Source organism: Mandrillus leucophaeus, unplaced genomic scaffold, assembly GCF_000951045.1.
Source record: "Mandrillus leucophaeus isolate KB7577 unplaced genomic scaffold, Mleu.le_1.0 Scaffold49, whole genome shotgun sequence".
Classification (NCBI taxonomy): domain Eukaryota; kingdom Metazoa; phylum Chordata; class Mammalia; order Primates; family Cercopithecidae; genus Mandrillus; species Mandrillus leucophaeus.
The window spans coordinates 4,414,968-4,436,760 of NW_012105253.1; the positions used below are offsets into that span (position 1 = coordinate 4,414,968).

At 38.7% G+C, this 21,793-nt stretch overlaps 1 protein-coding gene across 4 annotated transcripts in view; it reads right to left on the reverse strand.

Moving 5' to 3' along the window:
* The window catches only part of AKR1D1 (aldo-keto reductase family 1, member D1), a 127,696-nt gene continuing 105,903 nt past the window's right edge, over positions 1-21,793 (reverse strand). For 2 of the 4 annotated variants that reach the window (XM_011995478.1, XM_011995477.1), the window contains 6 exons: positions 18,452-18,529; positions 11,948-12,070; positions 10,667-10,776; positions 9,807-9,972; positions 3,628-3,710; positions 1-765 (listed from right to left, as the gene is read on the reverse strand). In XM_011995478.1, the coding sequence (XP_011850868.1) occupies positions 723-765; positions 3,628-3,710; positions 9,807-9,972; positions 10,667-10,776; positions 11,948-12,070; positions 18,452-18,529 (603 nt within the window). In that variant the 3' untranslated portion in view covers positions 1-722. The remainder of the gene's footprint in view (positions 766-3,627; positions 3,711-9,806; positions 9,973-10,666; positions 10,777-11,947; positions 12,071-18,451; positions 18,530-21,793) is intronic. The other 2 variants (XM_011995480.1, XM_011995479.1) reach the window with 2 other exon arrangements.

Genomic DNA, 21,793 nt, shown 5'->3' on the forward strand with positions numbered 1-21,793 from the left:
TAGTGGTTCTATAATCAATGCAGGCAAGATTGATGGTAAGATGTGTGAATATGGATCAGCAGCCATGTTGAGACTCAGGCCCTTTAAGGATGCAAGAGAGATCCAGTTAAGTTTTCATTCTTTAAGTTGGATGAAAACTAAACAAACATACATTGGATGGAAACAAACAACATCTTGACCACTGTGGTGTTTAGCTCTATTTTAAGACTTTTCTACATGTAGCCCTCTCAACTCAAGGTGCAGCAAATCACTTCCTTGTTAATAATGCATGTGTGGATCTTATCTTGGCTGTGTCTGTTTTAGAACCAATGGTCCAAAGCCTCAAGGCCACTGCCAGCACACTGCCACATGCACTTTGTTGTCCTGTTAACCCTTAAAGAACTCAGATTGCCAACGCTACTACCCAGACTCATGAGCTTCTTATCATATGTTGCCTTTGATGTTTCTTCCGAAGTCTAATTTTTTTCTGTCTGGAACGTAGAAGATACTGATCTGAAAAAATTAGTTGATAATTTCCTAAGAGTTATTTCAACAGATTTTAATATTTTTACTTCAATGTGACTCAGTCAAAGTCACTTACACTACACAAACATCAAACACATTTCCATCATTATTTTTTCTCAGGATGGTAAAACCCTTTTCATTTTCACATCCAGGGGACTACCCATCGCACCGTCTTGGCACTCATGGGAGTGAAAAATCTGTTCAGGAACTCCTTGCAGTCAGTATTCATCATGAAACGGGTATTCAGGATGGTCGCGCCACCTGCCAAAACAATTCCCCCACAGAAAAAAGTTCACTCAAAAATTGCACAGCTGTATGTTTCACTAGCATCCTTTGAGAATTTCACTGACACTACCCCTCTCGCCTATTCATTCCTTTACTGTTTCTTACCTACTCTCCTCTTTTGTTTTCCCTCAAGCCAGCACCTTTTCCTGAAGCTCTGGACAGCCTCCTGAATGTGAGTGTGTTGAGGGAAAGTTAGTGGCCACCTTATCAACATTTTACTCAGAACAGAATCCCCAGAGGTGAGTCATGTCTTAGGCATGTCAGGTGTGCACACCTCTTCCCTACTCCTTCCCCCTTTCTGTTCCCTTGACGCTGGCTGCCTCCTTCTCCAATCCACTACATGGGCATTTCTCTTCAAAACTCTTATTACCAGTGTCACCCTCTGTTGATGAGCACTTTTTTCTTTTTCTTTCTTTTTTTTTTTTTACAGATGGAATCTCACTCTGTCACTCAGGTCAGAGTGCAGTGGCATGATCATAGCTCATTGCAACCTCAAACTTCTGGGCTCCCAAGCAAGCCTCCTGCCTCAGCCTCCCAAGTAGCTGGGATTATAGGTATGTGCCACCACGGTTGCCCAAGCTGAACTCCTGGGCTGAAGCAGTCCCTCTGTCTTGGCCTCCCAAAGTGCTGGGACTACAGGTATGAGCCACCACACCCAGTCTCATTAGCATTTTTACTTGCCCCTCTCACTAGACCTCCTGCCTGTTGAGAGTTTGAGATCTAGAAATGTGATGAGTAGCAAAATAAGTTTCCTTGATGATTATGACAATGATGATGGCAGTGAATTTAGCTCTTAGATAACAATGATGAAATGGTCTGTGAAATGTCTGGAATGTATGTGTTCCTGATTTAGTTTTCTGTAGGTACTGTAAATTAAAATGGAAAATATTAAGATTTTCAAATGTTAAAAATCAACTTGATAAAAGCTGAAAAACATCATGGTCCAGTATCTCTAAATGATACAGTATTTGTGATTAATGGGGTCTAATTCTTGTTTCACCTTGCTGATTTTTCTAGTTATTTCCTGGTAAGAGTTATTTTTTTCCCCTAAGTTGCTATAATGACTTTTAAATATGTCAAATGTCAAGATGAATAATGTCACCAACTGTCTGTAAAACAATTAGTACATTGATGGATTATACTGTTTTTGTTTGTTTGTTTTTTGTATTTTTTTTGAGACAGGGCGTCACTCTGTCTACCAGGATGGAGTGTAGTCATAGCTCACTCAAAGTCTTGGGTTCAAGTGATCCTCCCACCTCAGCCTCCTGAGTAGCTAGTACTACAGGTGCTTGCCACCACGATGGCTTATTTTTAAATTTTTTGTAGAGATGGGGTCTTGCTATGTTGTCTAGGCTGGTGTTGAACTCTGGGCCTCAAGTGATTCTCCTATCTTAGCGTCCCAGAGTGCTGGAATTACAGGTATGAGACACTGCACCTGGCTTCTCTTCTAAACTTAATGATATAATATCAATTCAATAGAAATCGTTTATCTTCAAGAGCTATTAATTAACCTATAACTGTTAGTTCTGGGAAAGTGTTATTTATGTGTTTATGTTTACTCTTTTGTTCTTGAGGCTGGGTGGTGGTGCCTTTTGATGTCAAACAATTTTCCCCCTGAAAAATTTCCATTAGGAAGCTGTTTTATTAATTCAGAAATTCAATATTAATCCAGCCAGTGTACTTTCTGGCCCATGAAAAACAGTGGGATCAATAAAGTAAGTGTCCAAACTATATGAATCATCTTAGCATTTTCTGAATGCTGACTTAAAGATTCAAGACGAAGATGACTCTTCAGGTGATTTGAAGAACTGAAAGATTAATAGAAAATGATTAAGAAGAAAAAAATGCATGTGTGTGTATATGAGTATATATGTGTATATGTGTGTGTATATCTATACACACATATATAGAAACTATTCTTTTTTTTCTTTTTGAGATGGAGTTTTGCTCTTGTTGCCCAGACTGGAATGCAATGGCATGATCTCGGCTCACTGCAACCCCTGCCTCCTGAGTTCAAGCGATTCTCTTGCCTCAGCCTCCTGAGTAGCTGGGATTACAGGCATGTGCCACCACACCCAGCTAATTTTTGTATTTTTAGCAGAGACGGGGTTTCTCCGTGTTGGCCAGGGTGGTCTCTAACTCTCAACCTCAGGCAATCCGCCCACCTCGGCCTCCCAAAGTGTTGGAATTACAGGCGTGAGCCACCACACCTGGCCCAAACTATTTTTTTTTTAAGGGCCTGTAATATTTAGAGAATAAAGAGCTACTTCAGTTGGTTGGCCGAAGTTGACATTTTGAAGGAGTATACCGAGTTTTGCTTGTGGGAAGTCAGCTAATAGGTAGAGCTAGAAACTAAAATCTTATCGGCAAGAAAGTATTTATCTGAAAGTCTAAGTTCTTGTTTTTCAATCTAGTGTTCTTTCTGCAACATTATCATGCCTCTCAGAATTTTTTTTTTTTTTATAATTTTGCCCTAATTGGTGCATCACTTTGATTTTTAGGAATAAATAAATAAGTTGTTTCAACATTTGTGCTGCTGTTGTTTTAGCATATGTACATGATAAATTAATTCTCCTCAGGCTCCTTAGTCTGCATGGCTTCACCTGAGTCACGGAATGTCACAGATGCCAGGACCTTCCTTTTCAGTGAGAGTGTAGGGTTGTGGAAGGCCTGTAGTGGATGTATTTCCCTCAGGCATGTTAACATTCGGAATATGCGGCCCACCATGCTTTGCCCTGGTGCTATGGACATAGGTCAGGGTTCATATAAGCCTTGTTGCTTGACACATGACCATTCAATACCACTGGCCAGTACCCATTAATGATCCCCAGAACTTACATGAGCAATGGCACAAAGCGGACATTTTTATTCAAGGCTTCAATGTCCTTCATTTCTTCTTCAGTGAGAGAAAAGTCAAAGATCTGAAATAACGGAAATAATGGAATATTTTTGAAGGTCAAGCTTGGGATCAGAAAGTGGGACCACCAGTGAGAGCCTCTGAAAGATGTATGAATATCTTTGCAAATGTCTAAGAGGAGTCAGGCTGGTGTTGGGGGGCTACCCACTGAGGTGGAGCTGGATACTCTGATCTGCCCTTTGTTTTTGAGACAGTCTTTCTGGGGACATCTTACAAGAAATTCCAAATGCTCTGAAACCACAAATGTTAATGAAATCCCCTAAAATTTCAAATGTGAACAACTCTTATTTCTGTATGAAATGCTGGGCTTTTGATTCTGAACTACTGTCTTACACTTAAAAAATTCTGAGTCTCTAAATATGCTTTTTTTTTTTTTTTTTTTTTGAGACAGGGTATCACTCTGTCACCCAGGCTGGAGTGCTGTGGCACCATCTTGGCTCACTGCAACCTCCGCCTCCTGGGTTCAAGCTATTCTCATGCCTCAGTTTTCCAAGTAGCTGGGACTACAGACACGTTTCATCACGCCTGGCTAATTTTTGCATTTTTTGTAGAGATGGGGTTTCACCATGCTGCCCAGGCTGGTCTCAAATGCCTGAATTCAAGCGATCCCCCCACCTCAGCCTCCCAAAGTGCTGCAATTACAGGCATGAGCCTCACTACACCCGGCCTAAATTTGCTTTTTAAAAAAACTTTTAATTTGCTTTGTTTTTAACTTTTAATTAGCTATGTTGAAATCCTTTCTCTCAACGTCTTTGATGTCTCTTCTACCTTTTTAGTCTAATTATATTTTCGTTGTTTTATTTTACTCAGCTTTTACGCTTTATTTGTATTCTGGTTTTATAATTGTCCCTTATTAACATTTATATATTTTATTTTCACTCCTTTTATTTTTAACATTTGGGTTATCTGTGTATAACCTATCTACTCTTTATTATTTTATCTTTCTATCCTTTAACTTTTATTTTAATATATTTAATGATTAATAGATTTTAATTATATAAGTAGTACATAAATATATGCTCTTTGCAAAGAAATGAAACACTGTAGAAGTACATAGACCTATATGGAATAAATAATGAAAATCTTGTCACTCATCACCCCATTCTTATTTCCCTTCCCAGATATTCCTCCCAAATACTACACACATTAAGAGGAAAATGCAGTAATTAGACCATACCTTTATGATTTTGCAACTTTCCTTTATTCACATAATATCTTAGTGACCCCAGTGATAGTTCTATCACAATATGCAACCTGACTTTATTCTTTTAGCCACGGTATTCATTGTGTAGATGGAACATGATTTACTTAACTTTCCCTCCATGGATTCTTTCCAGGTACTCTTTTCAGGGAACCATTTTCTTTTATGATTTATTATCCAATTATTGGTGTTTATGAGATTATATAAGGAATCAAAAATTCACACAATATAAAAATGAATGAATCGCCTATAAAATGAATCCTTACCCAGACTTCTTTTTTGCTAAACACTAGTCCTGTCCTTTAAGTCTTGGTGGGCCAGCCTCTTATCCAGTAAATATATGGCATAACCTAATGGCAAAGTGAGGTTGCAAATCTTGCAAAGATGCGGGATTTTATGAAATCAAAGAAAGTGATCTTGGAGATTTGTTCTAATTATAGGTATGATGTTTTTCAAAGAAGAATCCTGCACAGTTAAAAATCTCCTTTGATAGATATGTCAAAAGAGTGTGACTTGAAAAAAAATTAAAGAGTTACAAATCTCCTTCAGATAAAGCCCTCCAAAATTTTTGTGAGAATATTCTCTTTATGAACATTCTGCAAAACTTCTGTGAAATAGAGGATGTCATGTTGTGTTATGTAATTTTCTCAAGCATATTTTGAAAAGATCAACACTGATTCACTGTTTCTTCTGAGTTAATAAACATGCAATTGTAACCTACATTGTGTTGAGAATAAAAGTAAACTTACTTTCATAAACTTTGGTTTCGATCTTAATAGAAGCTTTCAAATTCACCCTCTTTACATTATTTCTACGTCATGTTTTTTCTTGTTGTATGTGGATTGATTTTCAGTGGTGGTCTTTTTTTTTCTCTCATGGCACAAATTATCCTAAGTGAATGAGGATCTCATATTACAAAACTGAGCTCCTGATAGTTCCTCTCAAACTGCTTCTCCTACAGTTTTCCATTCCAGTAAATGTTTGAAGGAGAGATTGTTGACTGTATCAGATGTGGCTGAAAGACCAAGTGGGACAAGGACTGAGAATTACTGGATCTAGCAATGTGGAGGTCACCGGTAACTTTGACAAGGGCTGTTCCAGTGGGATGGTCAGGGTAAATGTTTGGTTTGAATGGACTCAAGAGATAGTGGGGGAAGGGAATGAGAAGCAGTGAGAACAACTTCTCGTTCAAGATGTTTGAAACAGAAAGAGAGAAGTGGATAATACTTGGGGAGGAAAGTGAGTCTAGATTGGATTTTATTTTTTATGATAGGAGGTTACTATACATGCGAATGTTGGTGGGAGTTACACAGTAGAGAGAAACAATTGCTAGTGTAGGAAAGAGAGGGGGATGTTTGAAATTGAGGCTATGGAGGATTTATTAGGAAGTTGTCATTGTAATTTCCAAGGGATAGCCATGGGAATTAGGAGCTGAAATATATAGGACAAGATTCTTATGGGAGAGGAAGTCACAGAGCTGTCAGGTAAGGGTGGAGAACGACTGGTGTGGATGTTGAATTCACTAAGAATTATGAGAGGGAGAGTGTTGGAGAAAGTGAAAGTGAGCCCAGAGATAACATCTTCAAAGAATGGTGTCCAATGGATGACGGCAACAAAGCTGGACCACACCTGGTATAATTTCATATATTTTTTTTAAATTTTAACTTTTAAAATATCCTGGCTCCATATTAGTTTTCTTCATTTTTACCTTTAATTTTATCTAGTTTTTAAACTCATAGTTTTTTGTTTGTTTTGAGACAAAGTTTCGCTCTTGTCATCCATGCTGGAGTACTATGGTGCGATCTCAGCTCACTGCAACCTCCGCCAGCCTAGTTCAAGTGATTCTCCTGCCTCAGCCTCCTGAGTAGCTGGGGTTACAGGCGCCCACAACCACACCCGGCTAATTTTTGTATTTTTAGTAGAGACAGGGTTTTGCCATGTTGGCCAGGCTGGTCTCAAACTCCAGACCTCAGGTGATCCACCCGCCTCAGCCTCGCAAAGTGCTGGGATTACAGGAGTGAGCCACCATGCCCGGCCTAAACTGATGGTTTAACTTAACTTTTTTTATTTTAAAGCAATGGGATCTCGCTTTGTTGCCCAGGCTGCTCTCAAACTCCTGGCCTCAAGCAATTTTCCTGCCTCGGCCTCCCAAAGTGCTGGGATTACAGGTGTGAACCACTGTGCCCAGTCTTAACTTTTTATTACATAATTTTTATTGTCTTTTGCTTTTCTTTTATCATCAAAATATTTATTTTTCTGTTTATTCTTTATGTTTTATTGATCTTTGCCATTCTTTTAAAATATTCTAACAGTTTATTTTACCTTCATTCTAAGAGAGCATAATTTTTTATTTTGTTGCTTCTTGCTTTCATACCCAGCAAAATTCATGGTTATTGGGTGAGTCTGTTCCCTAAAGAGTGAGAATTGGCTGTGATTTTCATTCTCATTTTCCTTCTAAATCTGTATCCCTTTCATATTTTTTTAGAATATGTGACCTCTGAGTTCCATTCTTTTATTATCAAGGCTATGGAAACATATGGAATATAACATAATTAGTTACTATGAAAATTTCAAGGAGAGTGGCATTTTCTCTGGTACAAAATTGCGATTTGCTAGATGCCATAAAGTCCAAATGCCTTCCGTTGCAAAGGTCACTTGTAACACCCTCATGTAATTTTTAAACAGCAAAATTTTCAGTCCTCGAAAAGTCTATCAAAATGTGTTTTAATCTTCAGTGAACCAATACATTAGTCATGCAGTTGATCTCTTTCTAAGACTGTGGAAAAGAGTGTCAACCACTTTTTAGCATGAGGCATTTTGGCAAATGTTAAAGTACTGTCAGGAGTTGATGTAACTATTTAGCATCTTTTCTCCTTTTTTCTTTTTATGAACTTTCCTTCCCCTTTCTAGTGGAGTTGTTAACTTCTTCAGCACAGGAATAGGCATATAGCCCTGGGGGCAAATCAGGGTATCCCACTCTGTGGCCACAGTGGGTAATATGAGGGTGACCTACAAGAGCTAATCAGGGATTGATAGAGACCCTGATAGAAGCCTTTGTTTCTGATCATCTTCACTCTTCACCGAGTATAAGTAATTGGTTATCCTGGAGCTGTTAGAATTGTCTGTGTCACCATGTGGGTGGAGAGAAAGGAGAGAGAGAGAGAGAACGAAATCTTTTTATAAATCATTTGAGTACCTGTGTCTAGCCATTTCTGATCTACTCATGGACTTTCCGGTTATGCGAGCCAATAAATTATCTTTTTTTTCTTTGCTAAAGTTTGAGTTGCATTCTATCATGCAGCAAAAAAGCTCTGAAGATGTAATTGTCTAATATTGTGGATATCTTCCTATGTCAGTACTTTTTTTTTAAAAGGCTATATGATATTTCAATGTACAATTTGTTTTATAAAATCCTGTTGAAGATTGTTTTGAGTTTTTAAAATATTACAAATAATTCTATAATAAACATCTGTCTGTGTGTGTGTGCATCCATGTATATATGTGCAAATACATCTATAGGATAAGACTGCTGAGTCAATGGATATGTGTATTTGGATTTATTTAATTTGACAGATAACATTGTATGTTTTTATCATGTGCAACATGATGTTTCTACATACATATAAATTGTGGAGTGGCTAAATCTAGCTAATTAACAAATGCATTACCTCATATAGTTATCACTTTTGTGGTAAGAGCACATAAGATGTACTCCCTTTATGTTTTTCAAGAATACACTGTATCATCAACTATAGACACCTTTTTGTACAATAGATCTCCTGACACTTATTCCTTCTCACTGTAATTATGCATTTTTTGACCAACATCTCTTCCTAGCACCCTCCCTTCAATAATCTCAGCCTCCGGTAACCACTATTCTACTTCCTACTTTTATGTGATTAACTTTTTTAGATTCCATATATAAATAAATCATGTAACGTGCGCATTTGAATTTTGATGGACATGAAATAATTTAACCTACTCTTCCATATCTCATACAAATCAATGTTTCTAACAATAGTACGTGAAAGTGCCTGTTTCCCCAAATATTACCAAGTATTTTTATTATTTTCTGATATGAAGGGACAACTAGTATCCTATTTTTTATTTATCTTTAATTATGAGTAGGGCTAAACAGGCAATTTACTTTTGAAATGTAAATTAACTGATAGGTAATTAATTAATTTTATATGGCACTTTTCTGTGGTTGTATTTACCTAGCAGTTTAGTCTTTAGTAGTAGCGGAATCAATGAATTACCCCATTTGTCTAGTTCTTTCTTCACCTGGAAGTTACAATGTAAGTCATAGATTACTTATTGAGGGAAGTAAAGGCAATTAGCATTCAAGAGTCTAAAAGGTCCTTGTCAGTAATTTTCGAATTTATCCTCAACTTTTACCAGAGCCATTAAGAAGGTGGAAAGTTGACTATTATGAATTCCAAATTGTATTCACTCAATTTCTGTTGCGCTGGTAGAGAAGTGAGTAGGTAGTGTCAAGAGTCAATAGATAAGAGAAGAGGCTGGGTACAGTGGCTCACGCCTGTAATCCCAGAACTTTGAGAGGTCAAAGTGGAAGGATCGCTTGAAGACAGGAGTTCCAGGCTAGCCTGGGCAACATAGCAATACCCTGTTTCTTAAAAAGAAACAAAAAGTAGATAAGGAAAGAGAAAATATAAGGGATCTGGATAGTGAACAAGTAGCAAAACAATCTCTGAAGTACTAACAATTGTCTCAAATTCAGTGAAAATTAAACCTAGATATGGGCTACATGGGTCAAGGAGCTGGTATAAAATAAAATATGAGAGCGTTGTAAGTTTCCTATTAAGCTGAACACATTCTATAAAAGCAAAAACAGCAAACATACCCATCTTTTCACATCTCCAAAAGCAATTCTCTTACCTGAAAATTTTCTTTGATCCTTTCAAGATTGAAGCTTTTAGGAATGACAACCACCCCTCGCTGGATGTTGAAACGCAAAACAATTTGAGCTGCTGTCTTATTGTACCTTTTCCCCAATGAGTTTAGAAGCGCATCCTTTAACAAAGGTGGAGAAGAAACATTCACCCTTAAAAATATCAAAACATGTATCATAATTAGTTTGTGTAATCAGAACCAAAGGTTAATAAACCATCTTCCTCCTCTGTCTTCCCATTCACCCGGTCACCTACCAGGACACTGCAGGTCACCTGTAACCAGTTTCTCTGAGTGCAGAGTATGCATTGAAGGGAGAGGTACTCTTAGTATGGGAAGATCAAGCAAGGCAAGTTTATGGAGCTGCCTCCTTCAGAGGGTAAATAATATTTTTTGATGAGTCTTACAGAGAGAGCCGGCACATAGGGAAAGGCAGGAAGACTGAAGTGGAAGAAATAGAGACGCAACTTTTGCAATCACCTTAAAGTAGAAAAATTTCTACTTACATTTATGGAACACATCATAGTAAAAGTATCAGTATTAAATATAGGATCAAAAAATTCAAAATTTGCAAAACATGGCCATAGAAACTCCTTTGTCAAATAATAATTAAAGTAACATTTACTGAGCATTCCTATATATTGGGCACTGATAGGCAATTTCATATTTATAATGTAATCAATTTCACAACAGCTCAGTGAGGAAAGTATGAAAAGTTCTAATTCATATATACAGATAATGACTTGAAGACGTTGCACAGGCAAACCAAAAGGCATTCCAATCAAGTACAGTAGTTCACATGAGCCTCACACTACACCAAAGGAAATACTTCCTGAAGTTTTACTTACCAGATTGGATTCCTACTGGTCCCCAAAGGGCTATACGCAATAATGACGATGTCATGTTGTTGGCAAAATTTCAAGAGTTTTGGCTGCGTGAAATACGGATGGCACTCAACCTATGTGGTTGCATTGGAGAGCAGAGCACACAATCAAGGCCACATTCTTGAATGCAATTTTATAGTTAAAAAAATTATTCAATAGAATCCATTTTATTAATAGAATCTCCTTCATACTGTGTACATTTTGTGTCCTAGTCTGTCCCTTCGTATCTTGTTCATTTTGCTTCCTTAAAATGGATTTGAGAACATCTTTTGTTAAGATTTCACATAATATGAATATCTTGTAACTTACTTAATCATTCCCTTAATTTTTTTTGTTTCCACTTTTTTCTATTATAAACAATGTTATAGTAAACACATATCAGTCTATCTAGGCATTCTGATATTTTTTATTAGGGTAGATTACTAGAAATAGAAGACTGTGAACATTTTTTAAGGGCCTTGATACATAGTGACAAATTGTTTTTTTAGTAAAGCTAAACCAATTTGCACTCACTAGCATTTAATCACTTGCCTACATTGGGGCATTATATTTAAAAATATTAATAAGACAAAAACTTTGCTAATTTGATGTGCAATAGAAAAATCACACTACAATTTAAGTTTCTCTAATTAATAGTGAGTTTAACATTTTTCATGTTTACCAGTCTTGCAATTTGTCTTTTGTGAATTTCTGTTCATTTCTTTTAGTCCTTTTTCTGTTGAACCTTAGTGTTTTTTATCATTGTTTTTGTCATTGATTTTTATTAGATTCTTTTTTGTTGTTGTTGTTAGACGGAGTCTCACTCCGTCGCCCAGGCTGGAGTACAGTGGTGTGATCTCGGCTCGCTGCAACCTCCGCCTCCCGGGTTCAAGCAATTCTCCTGCCTCAGCCTCTGAGTAGCTAGGATTACAGGCATGTGCCACCATGCCTAGCTAATTTTTGTATTTTTAGTAGAGACGGGGTTTCACCATGTTGGTCAGGCTGGTCTTGAACTCCCGATTTCATGATCGCTCGTCTCGGCCTCCCAAAGTGCTGAGATTACACGTGTGAGCCACTGCGCCCAGCCCCAAGTCCGTTTTTTTAAAGTGACACCAATAGAAAGAAGTCTAAAGACTTGCATAGGGGCCCATGATGAGACTCAGGTGGAGCAATCATGAGCCTTCCCGATTCCCAGCTGAGGCTTTTTCCTGTCATGTAAATCCTGCCCCCATTCCCCTCACCCCAGTGGAAGCTGTTAGGCTGTACCTGGTTGCTGACTGGCTTGTATTTGAGTCCCGGCTTGTTCAGGATGAGCTCCAGCTGCCTGCGGTTAAAATTGGACACTCCCAGAGATTTCACCAAGCCAGCATCTTTGCAAGCTTCCATAGCCTGTAGAGTAAATGTCAAGAGGTCAATAAACAAGCCTCACAAGAAGCAAGAACGAATGTTTATAAGGGTGACTGTGAATTCTTTAAAAAGGAAAGTTCCTGGGTATGTTAATAAGCATCCTGCGAAAAAAAATAAAAGAAAGATGGTGGGAAAAAGGAATTCTGTGATCGAGTTTGGAAAATATGTGTATGCCATATTTTCCCCTTGTATTTTCTCAAGGTATTTAGCACACTTCAGTGATCCCAGGTAGGGTGCGATGGCTCACACCTGTCATCCCAGCACTTTGGGAGGCTGAGGCAGGAGGATCACTCGAGTTCAGGAGTTCAAGACCAGCCTGGTCAACAGAGTGAGCCTTCATCTCTAATAAAAATCAAGAATTAACTAGGCATGGTGGTGCATGCCTGTAGTCCCAGTTACTTAGGAGGCTGAAGTGAAAGGATCCACTTGAGCTGGGGAAATTGAGGCTGCAGTGAGTTATAACTGTGTCACTGCACTCCAGCCTGAGAAACAGTGATACCCTGTCTCAATTAAAAACATTTTTAAAAAATGATCCTACTTCTTGAAATTTTTGGATACTTTCTTTATGGCACAGTACCTGGGCCTTTTTTTTTTTTGAGACGGAGTTTCGCTTTTGTTGCTCAGGCTAGAGTGCAATGGCGTGATCTCGGCTCACTGCAACCTCCACCTCCCGGATTCAAGCCTCCTGAGTAGCTGGGATTACAGGCATGCACCACCACGCCCGGCTAATTTTGTATTTTTAGGAGAGATGGGGTTTCACCGCGTTGGTCAGGCTGGTCTCGAACTCCTGACCTCAGGTGATCCACCCGCCTCAGTCTCCCAAAGTGCTGGGATTATAGGCGTAAGCCACTGCGCCTGGCTGGCAATTTTTATAAACATTCTGGTATATGTGAAATAGATATATGCTCCCATTTTTGGATGTAACACTCTCTGTCTCTCCTCTCTCTCTCATACCTATATGTATACAAATATACATACATACATGTTATATATAAAATTAGGTCTAGCTCTTCTTGGCTTCTCAGTAACTGAAATTAATATGTCAAAATTAACAGAAAGAATATGTCAAAAACTGAAAGGAATATGTCAAAAATCTCTTACTATACTGGTGATATATTAATGTTCTTCTGTATTTTATTTTATTTTTTTTGAAATAGTATCTTGCTCTGTCACCCAGGCTGGAGTGCTGTGGTGGGATCTTTGCTCACTGCAGCCTTGACTTCTGGGCTTAAGAGATCCTACCTTCTTAGCCCCTTGAGTAGCTGGACTACAAGCCTGTGCAACCACACTGGTTAAATTTTGTTTTTAAAATATTTTTTGGAGATGATGGGGTCTCACTAGATTGCCCAGGTTGATTTCAAACTCCTGGCCTCAAGCAATCCTCCTACCTTGGCCTCCCAAAGTGCTGGGATTTCAGGCATGAGCCAATTTCCTTCTGTATTCTGTCAATTTTTTGTTTTATATATTTTGAAGATACTTTATTTGGTATATATGTGCTTAAATTAGTATATCTTTTTGGTAAATTCAATCTTTCATCTTTATGTACAACTCTTTTTATCCCTAATAATGCTTTTAATTTTTAAGTCTGTGTTATATGATATTAATATAGTAATACCAACTTTTTCTGGTATTTGACTGGTGTGTGTGTGTGTGTGTGTGTGTTTTTTACTGTAAAGTTTTAACTTTCACATGTCTTTTTGCTTAGGTGCTTCCTTTTAAATTGTCAATCTCTGTCTAGGTGAGTTTATTTTATCTACATTTATTGCAACCATACATATATTTGAACTGTTTCTACCATCTTGATTTCAATTTATCCCACTTATTCTGTTTCTTCTTAACTCTTTATTACTTTTAAGAAGTTTTCTAATAAAGACAATAACTTAGCATGTTTACGCAGAATTTATGTCTACCCTCAACATCTGTGATGCTAATAGTATAATATAAACTTTAATTGTAGCATCTTATGGGTTCATTTTCCTCTTGTTATTTGATCTTAAATATGTTCATAGATAATACATACTTTAAGTTTAATTTGATCACTTTTGCTTTATGCATTTTTTTTGGAGCATCTGTTAGATTTTTATTCCTTTTACTTAGTACATCACTCAGACCTAATGATTTCCAGTGTGGGTCTTTATGTGGCAAAATTTCTGAGCATGTGTAGATGTGGAACTTTTTATCCTGCATCATTTTGCCTCATAGTTTGGTGGGTTATAACTGATGTATAATAAACTACACATTTTGAAGTATACATTTTGAGGATTTTAATGTATGCATACACCAGTAAAATTATCATCACAATCAAGATCATGAACACCTCCAGTGGAATACTGATAAATGTTTAACAACCAGCTATCCAGGAAGAAAAAAGCTCCCCAGTTTGTAGTATTTGTCAATGTCTGTGATGTGACTAGTCACACCAGGTTATTCAAGCTAACAATCCAACATCACTGAATGTAGAGTTAGGAAGAGGTTTGCACAACAGGTTCTTGCAAGCTGGTATGGGCCACTTTTAGTACAAGATTACCCTCCCCCATTGAACTGCCTTGGCATTTCTGTTGAAAATCAGATTCTCATGCCTCAGCCTTCCAAGTAGCTTGGATTATAGATGGGCACCACCACGTCCAGCTAATTTTTGTGTTTTTAGTAGAGATAGGGTTTTGCCATGTTGCCCATATGTGTGTATGAGTCTATTTTAACATTCTCTATTAGGTTTTATTGACCTATATGTTCCTCTTTATGCTAATATGGCACTGTCATGATTACAGTAGTTGTATAATAATTCTTGAAATTAGTATAAGCCCTCCAAACTTATTGCCTTTTGTTTGTGAGATGGAGTCTTGCTCTGTCACTGAGGCTGGATTGCAGTGGTATAGCTCACTGGAGCCTCAACCTACCAGGTCAAGTGATCCTCCGACCTTAGCCTCCTGAGTAGCTGGGACCGCAAGCACATGCCACCCCCATGCCCGGCTAATTGTTTTATGTTTTTGTAGAGATGGGGTCTCACTGTTACCCATACTGGTCTTGAACTCGTAGGCTCAAGTGATCCTCCCTGCTCAGCCTCTCAAAGTGCTGGGATTACAGGTATGAGCCACTGTGCTTGGCTATTGCTCTTTTTCAAAAAGTTGTTGTGGTTATTATAGGTTATTGTGTACTTCCATATAAATTTTATTTTATTTATTTTTTTGAGACAGACTCTCACTCTGTCACCCAGGCTGGAGTGCAGTGGTGGGATCTCGGCTCACTGCAACCTCCGCCTCTCAGGTTGAAACGATTCTCATGCCTCAGCCTTCCAAGTAGCTGGGATTATAGATGGACACCACTATGCCCAGCTAATTTTTGTGTTTTTAGTAGAGACAGGGTTTTGCCATGTTGCCCAGGCTGGTCTCGAACTCCTGGCCTCATGTGATCCACCTGCCTTGGCCTCCCAAAGTGCTGAGATATACAGGCGTAAGCCACTGCTCTGGGCCTCATATAAATTTTAGAAGTAGGTTTTCTATTTCTATTGAGATTTTGACTGGGATTACATTGAATCTACAGATGAATTTGGGGTGAATTAACATCTTAATATTCTGATCAAGGAACATGGTAAATCTCCATTGAATCTTGGATCATCTTTGATTTCTTTCAGTTATAAGTTGTTGTTTTTTCTGTTTAGCTCTTGCACAGATTTTTAAAGGTTTATCTCTAAATATGTAATGTTTAGTATTGTTTTTAAAAATAATTTCCAATCGTGTGTTGCTAATATATAAATTACATCTAGATAAAGATTTTAATGTTTTTAGGTCTTATGGATTATTTACATGTGTGCCTCCTGTTTGATCAGACAGCATACCTTACATAATTAAAATACTTGGAAGAATTACTGAGATTTGTGTTATGTCTCAAAAAATGGCCTACGTTGCCAGGCATGGTGGCTCACATCTGTAATCCCAGTACTTTGAAAGGCCAAGACGCATGGATCATGAGGTCAGGAGTTCGAGACCAGCCTGACCAACATGGTGAAACCCCGTCTCTTCTAAAAATACAAAAATTAGCTGGGCATGGTAGCGCGAGCCTGTAATCCCAGTTACTCAGGAGGCTAAGGCAGGAGAATTGTTTGAACCCAAGAGGCAGAGGTTGCAGTGAGCCGAGATCGCGCCACTGCACTCTAGTGTGGGCAACATTGCGAAACTCGTCTAGAAAAAAAAGAAAAATAACACTCTGTTATATTTTGGTGAAGTGTTCTATAAATGTCAACCAGGTTAAGAAGGTTGATAATGTTGAAATCTCCTATATCCTATAGCTCTTTCTGTATACTTTTCATTTTAGTATGATACCATTTTAATAGAATCTCTGACTATAAATGTGAATTATTCTCTTTCTCAGAAAGATATTCCTCATCTTTCCTCTTTTGTGCTCCATGATCCCTTTAATATCTTTTTTTTTTTTTTTCTGTAACTATTACTCCCGACTTTTTTTTTTCTTTTTTGTAGAGATGGTGTCTCACTATGTTTCCCAGGTTGGTCTTGAACTCCTGGGCTCAAGTGATCCTCCAGCCTTGGCCTCCCAAAGCAGGATTATAGACATGAGCCACTATGCCCGCCTTCTTGTTTCCTTTTATTTTTTCTTCTTTCTTTTTTCTTAGACTCCAATTGTGTGGATATTGGAATTTCTAATTTTATTCTTCAAATTTCTTAGCTTTTCTTTCATATTTAAAAAAATTCTTGTCCTTTTCTTCTTCATATTGAGAGATTTCTTCATTCTGACATCTCAATTTGACCATTTTCTTCTATTTATCCCAACCTATTACACTGTTTTTATTTTTTAATTATTATTTTCGCTTGTTTTTTAAAATATTGTTTGTTCACATTTCATATTGCTAATATCTTTTCTTATGCTCTCTAATATATTAATTGGTTAATTTAAAGGTTCCTGGTTCTCTGTTCTGTTTATGTTGGGATCAGTAATTGAGATGTATTGTCTTCTTGTGAAACAAATGCCTTGTTACTTTGGGCTGTGAAATCATTTTTTCATGGGGATACTGGCTGTCCTGTTAGGTAGTCCCTTAGAAGAGAATGTTCAAAATGTCCAACTATCCAAACCTGATTCGCTCCCATGAGGTCAGGAGTAACTGTGTGTTCTTTCCGACGGAGCCCCAGGCACTGGGAAATAAATCATTCCTTCTCACCCCTCTAAACAACTCCACAGCTCAGACCTTCAGCTGTTGCCTCAGAGGCAAGTATATAGAAAGAGGTACTTACCAGAGTGTAATTTCCAAGCTTTTGAAGTTTAGAATTGTATCGGTGGGAAAAAAATTGCCAGAGGTCAGTGGGTAACTTACGTTTTTCTTCAATTTTCACAAGTTCAGAATTTCAAGGTCGCTCCACTGTGATTCCTGAAAACACCTGATTGAGCCCTGAGTTTCCAACTGTGTGGAAATATTTGTTCCCAGGCTATGGCAGGGGTGAAGGAAGTGCAAAAGGACCAACCCTTCCTCTCCTGTACTATCTTCTTCCTGCTTGTTGGGTCGACTTCTACTCTATGTCAGAGCTGCCACACCACCTCTAAGCAAACAAGTTCAAAATATCCCTCCCCGCCATGAATCCGTAAGGGTTTATATATTATTTTCCTATAGTTCTCTACTCTTGTGATCTTGGGAAAAGAGCCAGCAGCTTGCTCAGAAATAAAAAACACAATTGCTTTTCAGGTTTTTTTTGAGACGACATCTTGTCTGTCACCCAGGCTGGAGTGCAGTGGCATGATCTCGGCTCACTGCAACCTCTGCCTCCCAGGTTCAAGCGATTCTCCTGCCTCAGCCTCCTGAGTAGCCGGGATTATAGGCGCCCATCACCACACCTGGCTGATTTTTGCATTTTTATTAGACACAGAGTTTCACCATGTTGGCCAGGCTGGTTTCGAACTCCTGACCGCAGATGATTCGCCCACCTTGGCCTTCCAAAGTGCTGGAATTACAAGCATGAGCCACTGCAACTGGCCTGTTTTTCAGTTTTTTATGTATCATTTTAAGTTTGTTTCTTTTAGGCATCATATTAACAACTTAAGATTTATTTTTTTATTTTGTGAATTTATCTTATTCACATATTTTAATTACTTTTATATTAGAACATATTTTGTTTACATTGTTTTTCCTTCCACACCGCTCTCTTTTCTTTGGCATTCGAGCAAAACAAAAGTAAGAATTATTTAGTACTCAGCAGTGGAGATTTCATATACCTGTACTTACGGTTAGGAATGCCTGTTCTGACTGTTACTTTTCATTGGAAGAAAAGGGTGCATCTTTCTCCATAAATATGACAGGAATAATCAGATCACAGTGTTAAAAATATAGTCTTTTAAAATAAGAAGCACATTTGAACTTACCTCCCAAGTGGCACACAGATTTGACTTGTGATATAACCATTTGCCATTCTCATCTCTAGGGTATACTTCATCTCCTGGCTGAAAAAAAAAAAAAGAAAGAATAAATGTAATTCATTTTATTTATACCTGGGAATTAAAATAATATAATTTAGACTTCCCAGTTTTCATAATTGTGTGCAATAAATGTCTATTGTTTCTAAATCACCTAGTCTAAAGTATTTTGTCATAGCGGCCCAGCTGGATTAAGACACCTGCCCATGCCCCCTGGGATGCCAGTACCTGTCTTGTGTGCACTGTCCTTTCACTCTGTACAGCTGACACCTGCATCTGTTAGAGGACAGACCTCAGGCTACTGGGACTTGTGTATCTACTCAATTAGATGTGCCCAGGAATTTACACCCTGCTCCCCTCCCTGGGGCAGCCTTTGAGCTAAAGTTGCAAGTATCAATATTTGTTTCTTTGCCCCGTGACTGTGTAATTCTGAGATGTGAACAACTTTGTGTCCAGAGCTTTCTGTGACATTTAGCCTAAGTTGCTCTCTGTAGGACTCTGCTTTCTACCTCACATCTGCTTAACCTCTTATTTTTCAGCCACATTTCCCCACTCGCTTATCAGTTTTCCCTGGTTGTACTTCAAAATAAGTCACTCTTGTATGCATTCTCTTCATCTCAGGGTCTGCTCCTGGGGAACTCAGCCTAAGGTGCTATATGCAATAGCGGAGAGCTGATGGTGCCTGGGACTGGGGCAACTGCAGTAGAGAGGAAAAGAAGGGAACAGATTAGCACATGAACAAGTGGTAAAGCCAGCATGCCTTAATGTTGACTTGGAAATGAGGTAGGGTGGTGGAAATGAGGGATAGGGAGGAATCAAAGATGATTCCCAGACGCCTTGGGTGGGTGGTAGTAACCATTTCCTGAGGTTGGGGCTAGCAATCTGGCATATCATTTTGGATATTTTGACTTTGAAATGGTCATTAAACATTCAAGTGGATATTGAGGCAGGCAGTTGAACAGAGAAGTCAGGAGCTCAGAGAGAGGTCATGGCTACAGATAAAATTTGGGAGTCATTAGCATGTAAAATGGTATCAAATCCACAAGGTTGGATTAAGTCACCTATAGAGAGAGTGTAGCTAGTAAGACAAGAATATTGAGAGTAGAGGACTGGGCATAACAACATTTGGAAGCTGGCAGAGAAGAAGCTGCCAAAGACCATGGGAAGGTCATGAGATGTCATGAGCACCACGAGAAGAAAATGTTTACAGAAGGAGTTGGTAGTCAACTGTATTGAAAGAGATCAAATAATAGGAGGACAAAATGTCTATTGGGTTTGGCAGGATGAAAGTCTTTGTTGACTTTGGTAATAGGGATTTTCTTATTGGGAATCGCTGTGGTTTAAATGTGTCCTCCCGAATTCATGTGTTGGAAATTTAATCCCCAGTGCAACTGTGTTGGGAGGTGGGACCTAATGGGAGTTGTTCAGTCATGGATTAATGACATTGTAAAAAGGGCTCAGATGAGGAGGGGTGCCCTCTTGTGCTCTCTGCGCTGCCTCATTCCAGCATGTGATGACATAGCAAGAAGGGCCTAGTGAGGTGTTGGTCTTGGACTCTCCAGCCTCTAGAACTCTGAGCCAATACATTTCTGTTTATTATCTACTACCCAGTGTCAGGCATTCTTTTTTTTTTTTCTTTTAAAGGAAATGTTTCTGAATGATAGCATTCTTTATCTGTTGTTGTTTTTTGTTTGTTTGTTTTTGAGACAAGGTCTTACTTTGCTGCCCAGGCTGGAGTGCAGTGGCATGATTATGGCTCACTGCAGACTTGATGTCCCCAGGCTCAGGTGATCTTCCCATCTCAACCTCCTGAGCAGCTGGGACTACAGGTGTGCAACACCAAGCCTAGCTAATTCTTTTGTATATTTTTTTGTAGAGTTGGGGTTTCACCATGTTGTCCAGGCTGGTCTTGAACTCCTAGGCTCAAGTGATCCAACCTGCCTCAGCCTCCCAAAGTGCTGGGAATACAGGTGTGAGCCACTGCACCTGGCCTCAGGCATGCTTTTATAGCAGCACAAAACAGACTGAGAAGGGAATCAAGGAATTGACAAAATAATTATGCTCTTAAATTTGTCCCTAATTTGGCCAGGCACAGTGGCTTACACCTGTAATCCCAGCACTTTGGGAGGCTGAGACAGGCTGATCAACTGAGGTCAGGAGTTCAAGACCAGCCTGGCCAACACGGCAAAACCCTGTCTCTACTAAAAATACAAAAATTAGCTGGACTTGGTGGCGGGTGCCTGTAATCCCAGCTACTCAGCAGGCTGAGGCAAGAGAATCGCTTGAACCCAGGAGGCAGAGGTGGCAGTAAGCCGAGATCATGCCACTGCACTCTAGTCTGGGCAGCAAGAGCAAGACTCCATCTCAAAAAAAATTTTTTTTTCTTTAATTTTTTCTTCTAGCACGTCACCTTTGTGAAACTCAACTTTCCTTTAGTGAAAACATTTTCCCCATTGTCTGCTTTAGGGAAAGACAGTGTCTTCTCAACTTCCCCCCGTCTCCCTGAGAGCAGGGAACCGTCCCTTTTCTCCTTGATACCACATTATTACTCATGTTAATTGTCCATTCTGTCTCTGATTTCTAATCACTTTGACTTTCTCAACACTTACAACCCCCATTTCTGCTCCATATTTCTTGCCTTGTGTTTCGTAATTTTACTTACCTTCTGAATGGCCTTATGCCTCCATCATGAATTCTGTTACATGATTTTTACTTTCCCAGATTCTAATCAAGTGGTTATCAAACCTGAACCCACGTTAGATATCTTTAGGTGTTTCCCTTGACCTTCCATTGTGCCTATTTTACTCATCGTTTCATCCTGATAAGCCTCTTTGTCTGTTTCCTTCATTCCTCTTCCTCACAGTCAGGTATTATTAGAAGAATAACCCAACCCTCTAAAAATCTATGCTATTGACTCTCATTCTTGTTCATTTATCTTTTAAACATGTCATAATTTTAAACATTTTGTTGGCTAAAATTCTGTCTGCTTGACACTTAAAAAATAATAAAGTGCTAAAAATATTTTAGCAGGAAAGGTTTTCTGTTTTAAAAAACTTAAGATTCAAAAAAGCATGTGAAGTCAAATATGGTGGCTCATGCCTGTAATCCCAGCACTTTAGGAGGCTGAGGTGGGAGGATGGCTTGAGGCCAGGAGTTCCAGACCAGCATGGTCACCATAGCGAGACCCCGTCTCTAAAAAAGAAAAATTGAAAAATTAGGTGAGTGTGGTGACATACACCTATCATCTCAGCTACTTGGGAGGCTGAGGCAGGAGGATTGCTTGAGCCTAGG